Raw genomic sequence first — 6,860 nt, forward strand, 5'->3', positions numbered from 1 at the left:
TGATGGAGAGGAGGTATAGATTGGACATCCGCAAAAACTACTTCACAGTTAGGGCGGCTAGGAGCTGGAACCAACTTCCAAGGGAAGTGGTGCTGGCCCCTACCCTGGGGGTCTTTAAGAAGAGGCTGGATGCCTACCTGGCTGGACTCGTTTGAGTCCCGTTTCTCTTTTTGGGGTTTTTTGTTGTTCTCCCGCCCTGGCAGGGGGTCGGGCTAGAAGATCTACTAGGTCCCTTCCGACCCTTAATCTATGAATCTATGAATAAGAGAGGAAACAGGCACAGGGGAAGCTAGTGACTTATCTAACGTTATGAAACAAGTGAATGGGGGAGATGAAATAGAACCCAAGTCTCCTGACTCCCTGCACAGTCATATCCACTGGGCAGCACTGCTCCTTGATGCTGTCCACTGCAGATGCAATTACAGTTTAGTAGAGTTGTGTATACTGCTTGCAAAGCAATTAAAAAAAAGGTAACATAAATGGATTTAGAAAAAAAGAGTCACATACAAATTAGTCATTTAGATGCCACTCAGTACTGAATTGTTTTGCTAAATTCTCTGGGCTCTGATTTTTGTCTTTTTCCCATTTCCCTTTCAACATGTGAAAAAGGGAACTGTCATGTTCATACCCAATCACTTTGCTTTGGGATGTCCAAGATACCATTTTACAAAAGCAAAACTAATCTAGACGGGTGGCACAGAGCAAGGTTTGCTATCCGATGAGCCTATCCTAATGTGTACAGGTTTGACTTCCTGACCTCAAGTGCGTGATTGTTTGGTAGTACTGATCATCCCCATCAGGGATTAAAGTCAATCCACTATAATATTACCGTTAGGTGATGGCAATGGGACTCTGAAACCAGGAAGCATACATATTGCAACACTGGGTCTGCATGTCGCAGATCAATGCCAATGAATTCCTTTAATTCAGTTTACAAAATAACTTTTAGACATTGTTTTGTATTGGAAGGATACACTTTAGAGATGCCCAGCGGAGTCTCCTTAGTTAGGTTATGAAGTAAAAACCTGGATATATTGAAGAGTGTTTCTGGCAAATGGAAACTGAAGGGTTCCTCCTACAGCATTAAAAAAAGAAAAGGGAGGGGGTTTAAATTAGAGAAGCAATACTTCATACTACTAAACTTCAAGTTGCTTCTACCATCTCCTATACTTTGCTTTCTTAAAGCAACACAACCATAACAATAAGGCCTGAGGAAAAAAACAAAAACAGCTGGATTTACATTCCTTTTATCCAATGCTCATACCCTGTCCCTGAAGAAAAAGGGAAGAGGGCTTCGCTCAACAAAAGTTATTTACAGGAAAACCCTAATTCCAACCTTCATGGGAGAAGAGCGCCCAAAACAATGGACTCAGTATATTTCCACTAGCAAACAGAGCTTAGGATGGAAAGCCAGCTCTCTTCCTGCGCACTGAGATGAGGAGCACAGCCCTGCCCAGGCTCTTTCTGCACCACAGAAAGACAGTTTTGGGGGTGTGATACTGATAGGGCCACGAAAGTACAACAGAAAGTAAAATGAGAGCCAAATTAGATAGCTGCACTTTGTTTGGGAAATCTAAACATTAAATGGAGGCTAGTAACAATGTTTCTAGTTATTTCTGAAGTGTCCACAGCAAATTACTAAGTAAATGTAAAACATAATTGCAGGTGTAAATATCTTACAGTGTATCTCTGAATAGAGTGATAGACATGATAGAGTTCTGCCAGGTGCTGGAAGTGATGAAACTTCTGTAACATTTCAGTCTTCTGCTGTTCATTTGCTATAGAAGAGAAAAGCGTTAGTACAACAACCTTTGATATTTCTATAGTCAACAGTAAGAAGAGCTACTCCACTAGGAAAATCATAATACAAACACAATTCTTCCAAAAAATTAATTTACCCAACTTACTAAGTGTTGGGTAAACTTACAAAATACAGTCATGTAATTTTACCATTTATGTGCAACTGTCTGCTTTAAAAGCAAGCCAGTTGAGATGCAAGGCAGTTATGGCAAGCAGCTTTGATACAGCCAGAGGTTAATGGCTTAACATACTGCCAGAACTTGTTTATCTTCCATCACTAGACACCTGGCCCCATCTTTAGAGGTTAAAATTCAAATCGGTTTGATGGTATTTTTCTTATCCACGTTAACAATCTGGAAGAATCCGCAGTCTCTGTACAGTACATGAGGGACGTGAGATCAGCACTACAGTGCATTAGGACAACTGAAGAGATGCTTATTCAGTGCCAGGCAACAGACAGTATCAATTCCTGTCCTCATTATTGCTACACATGTGAAATAGACTTAAAATACTACCAACTTTCTTATTTGACTGGCTGAAGTGATTTATTAAGCGTCTCCCCAGTTAATCTCCTCCACATTTAAATATCAGAAGTAGATTCTAATTTCATCTTTTATTAATTAGAATTTTTGCCCCTAAGTCATCACTTTAGCCAAGGTGGTATGCTGAGGGAACAGGCTTGAGGATATATAGTGGATGTGACTGTGATTCTGTTTTGACTTCACTATGAGGCTTGTACATAGTTTCTTTAAAAAAAATAAAAATAAAAAAGCACAGATGAAAGACTAGAAAGAAAAAATTACAATGCTATCTAATTTTGGATTACAATAAAGCATAAACTCAGATTTGTAGACAGAGCAAGTAATAACTGAACAAGAGGTTTTAATTAAGCTATCACAGTTCATTAAATGTTTGCTTGCATGCACGGAGCAGGTAACAAATGTAAACCATCTTGCATTTACTTACCTTGGGCTATATCTAAACACTGCATGGAGAGCATCCAGTAATAATAAGCTGCGTCGTTAAATCGGCTTTCCACCACAGCATTGTGAGTTAGCTGCTCCAGCACTTTTACAGCTTCGCTCTGCCTGCCAGCCTTGTGGAATGCTACAAAGGAGGCCAAAACAAAGAACATTTAATAGCATAATTATACCAATTAACTGAAATTAATTTTTTTCAAATGAAAAACAGTCATTGCAGTAAAACCAGGACAGGATGAAAGGGATTCTACTTCGGTATTTTTCTACTTGAAGGCTGTGATACTAATGGAATATGAGAGGCATCTGTAGGTACTTTGTGGCTTTTGTACCATCTGAGTACTTGATACAGAAACACAACTGCTGTATATACATAAGTTGTGCAAAGCCAGTTATTTTTCTAACAAACACCATTCTGATGACTAGCCATTTGGATGAACAGGGGAAACTGCTGAACTCCATGGGATCAACGCAACTTTCAGACGTTCTTTGGTAACATTTCAAGGCACTCCGGTATTATAGTGATGGGTATCATAAACTCGGAGATAAAGAAAACATCAGTAACTGCAACTATTAAAATAGAGTTTCTTTACACTAGCTCCTGTGCCATTGAAATTCAATCCTGAATTTTCAATATGTAAAATATATATTTTGCAAATTCTGCATACCACTAGTTGCATAAGTGACAGAAATCCACAAAACAAAGAATTCTTGCAAGCAAGGATGAAACTTCAATTCGTATAAACTTCCCAAATAAAAAAGGCAGAGATGGTGCCCCTTCTTTTTGTGTTTGGACAAGACCCACTGTTTTCTGAATATTAGTGTAATTAAAATAATTAATAATGCAATACATAGTACATCAGATCACTGTTTGGGCTCTTGTGGTATAGTCAGAAAAAAATCTAGATGTCGTTAGAAGGGATTCTGGTTTTCTCTGTTTAAAAATTGCAAATTCTCTGATAACCCTCCCCTTCGCATCACAAAAACTCTGATTAAAACCCCCAAAATCTGTCACTCCCCAACCACAGGCCCAATGGGAGTGTTTGCAGCAACAGGGAGCCAGCACCCCTCCCCCACTTCTGCTCTCCCAGCCCCTTGCAGGCTGAACTCTGCCAGCCTGAAGGGGAAACCCACCATTCCCTGCATTGAAAGGAGAAAATCCGGGTTTTACTGCGTTTTCTGTGGAGAATGGAAACCTCAGATCCTTAGTCATTAGGCTCATTAGGTCTGTTATAACAAGGCTAATACATAATCTTTTAAGATTAGCATGAACACATTCATTCCCTTTATCACACCCTTTGCCCGTATTGTGTTCTGAAATTACGGGTGATCCAGGACAAACTGCCACTTCTGCATCCCCAAAGCATGTAGCACATTTCAGTTACTACCACCATATCAATAGGTGCATTCCTACCTTTTTGGGCTTCTTCAAATCTATCATTCTCTGCCAGCCACTGAGCATAAGGAACATAGACATCATCTTTGAATTCAGGATGCTTTTCACTTAAAGCAAAGGCCTGAAATACAGAATAAATTAACTGTTAAAAACACCATGCCGTTCCACTGGTTAAATCCTTTAGTTTTAAAATACAGGTGAATTAGAGTACAATTTAATGGGCTAAAAAATATTTTTTCCCTTTACTTTGCTAACTAAACAGTCAAAAGACCAAAGTGCAAGATCTTCATAAGCACCTATATGATCTAGGAAGTGCTAGTGTGTTTTGAAAATGTAGGACAGTAGCTTATCAAAACAATGCTCAAGTGATATAGACATTTAGAACTGGAGGAATCGGAGATCATAATAAAATGGCAATTCTAAAATAATTCCATTCGGAAATAAAGATGTGCTTACTTCTTCCCAGCGCTGTGTTTCTACGTGGAGCTGTACCAGGGCCTTCAGGTCACCTATCTTCACATAGGTTTCTGCTGCATAACCATGGTTTTCAAGTTTCTTAAAATAATAGGCACATTTTGACAAAGGCTCACGCTCAGCTTTATCCAGTTTCCGTGCAATGTCAATTAACCTAGAAAAAGAAAAAAAATTCAGCTGATTAAATTGCTGCCTTTTCCTGCACACTTGTTTCACTGAAAACAAAAAGGGAAGAGGGGTAACAATGCAACAACTTATTCTTTAACAGTTACCATGATTATAATGTTATAGTATGCTTTGCTTAGCAATCTTTCAGTGTGTATTCTAAGGGTTTATACCAAAAAGGCCAGTTCCTACAACCTTTACTCATACATGAAAGTTGTTATTCCTGTGAGCAATTACTACAGTAGCACTATTCAACTATTTATTCATGTGACTAAGAACTTGGAAGTCGCGTCTTACACAAGCCTTAGGCAAAGTCCAAATCATTAGAGTCCACTATTATTCCAATTTTACAGTTCCTCAAATGGAGGCAAAGGAATATTAAGTGACTTGTTCAAGTCCATATCCGTGCCCTTTCCATCCTAGTCACCCAAATTAAAAGAGATTTTAAATTTCACATTGTACAGTGTGCACTGGGATAATATCCAAGAAAAAGCTAAAACCTACATATCAACCCAGCCATGATCCCCACTGATTTCTATGGCCTTCATGTGCTCGCCTGCAGAAATGTACATCTCCACTGCTGCTCTCGGTTCATTGATGTTCTTGGCCCAATCTGCTTGTTTTGTGATTAGCATCTTTGTGTCTTTGGGGTCTCCAGACCCAAGGAAATCCTGAGGATGGGCAGAGACAACATTCTGGATTAAGAGGTTTTTTTGCAGCAATCATTACGTCATGTTTCTAATGCTAAAACAAGCCAAGTGATTTTTTATTAAGCCAAATATGCTTCCTCAGTTAAAAACATACAGTAAACAGAACACTATGCACAAATGCAAATGCAAGAATAAATCAGTAGCTAATGACCAAGTAACACTAAAATCCCCAATCCAAAGCGTGATTATGCAGTCATGCACTGCTGTTCCAATAGCTACAGAGCATATGTATGTGCACCCATTTGCTTTCCTGGTAAATTCTCTCACTCTGTCCACCTTCCCACAGACTTAAAAAAAGGAAGCATCTAAAAGCAAGTCAAGGATCAGTTTCAAGAGTTCCAAACTCTTCTGGCTAGCCAAGAAAGGAGCAGCCTGTTCTAGAAGTTAAATTAGTCCTCTATTGGATTAGTGATGGCACATCAACTTCCTTGCATGCATCTAGTCTTGGGATGTGCAGCCACAAGGCTCTCAAAGACTAGGATCTTCTCTCCAACAAATACCCCTTATTCCTTTACAGAGACGTAGTGTTTTAAAGAGGCTCCTTTACATAGACCTCATGGTGACTACTCAGAATTAGCTGGATTATAACATTCTGGTCTAGTTGAATCCGCTGCATAATAATACAAATGTCAACTCTAAATACTATGCATAGACACTACACTGACTACCCTACATATATTTATGGTAGAGTAAGCAATCTTTTCTGCCAGTAATAAAGCCCTAGCACAATATGACATGGCACAATATAATGTTTCACATCTGTTGACATTAATAGGCTGGATAAAAAAAACAAACAAACCCCCACTCAGAATACCAGAAGACAGATTAAAAGCATTTCTAGCCATTAACAGAATAGACTACTACATACTGCAACATACCCCCATCAATCAGAAATATCATCCAGGACTAAAAAACTCAGGGAATCAAGAGGGCAGGAAAAAAAAAGGGAGGAAAGACAGAGAAGTCCTTTGGCAGATTTAGAGGCAAGTGGAAGCAAACAAACAAAAACCCAAACAAAAAGGGAAAATTCTGGTACAATTCTTCACCAGGGCTGGATATCCCAAAGGGACGTAACTACAACTTTAATGTGGCTGCTAAAAGACATGGAAAACAAAAAAACCCAAAAAACCCCAGCACTACTTTCAGCTCGGCACACCTCCACACATAGCAACACATGCCAAGAAGAAGAACTGCATTAGTTTGACCCAGCTTGTCCACCGTCGGTAGAGATCGCGCACTTCAGTGGGGCTTTTTGGCACTTGTATTTAATAGCCAATTAAATTGAATCAGCTTTAGACAAAAGTGCCAAAAAGCCCCACTGAAGCACCCAATCTATAC

At 39.2% G+C, this 6,860-nt stretch overlaps 1 protein-coding gene across 4 annotated transcripts in view; it reads right to left on the reverse strand.

The window, feature by feature from the left end:
- The window catches only part of IFT122 (intraflagellar transport 122), a 38,924-nt gene that overhangs the window by 6,989 nt on the left and 25,075 nt on the right, over nt 1-6,860 (reverse strand). For all 4 annotated transcript variants that reach the window (XM_019504660.1, XM_019504661.1, XM_019504658.1 and 1 more), the window contains 6 exons: nt 5,317-5,483; nt 4,630-4,801; nt 4,192-4,294; nt 2,767-2,907; nt 1,681-1,778; nt 975-1,075 (listed from right to left, as the gene is read on the reverse strand). In XM_019504660.1, the coding sequence (XP_019360205.1) occupies nt 975-1,075; nt 1,681-1,778; nt 2,767-2,907; nt 4,192-4,294; nt 4,630-4,801; nt 5,317-5,483 (782 nt within the window). The remainder of the gene's footprint in view (nt 1-974; nt 1,076-1,680; nt 1,779-2,766; nt 2,908-4,191; nt 4,295-4,629; nt 4,802-5,316; nt 5,484-6,860) is intronic.

Source organism: Gavialis gangeticus, unplaced genomic scaffold (genome assembly GCF_001723915.1).
Source record: "Gavialis gangeticus isolate Ggan-Ray unplaced genomic scaffold, GavGan_comp1, whole genome shotgun sequence".
NCBI classification, from domain to species: Eukaryota; Metazoa; Chordata; order Crocodylia; family Gavialidae; genus Gavialis; species Gavialis gangeticus.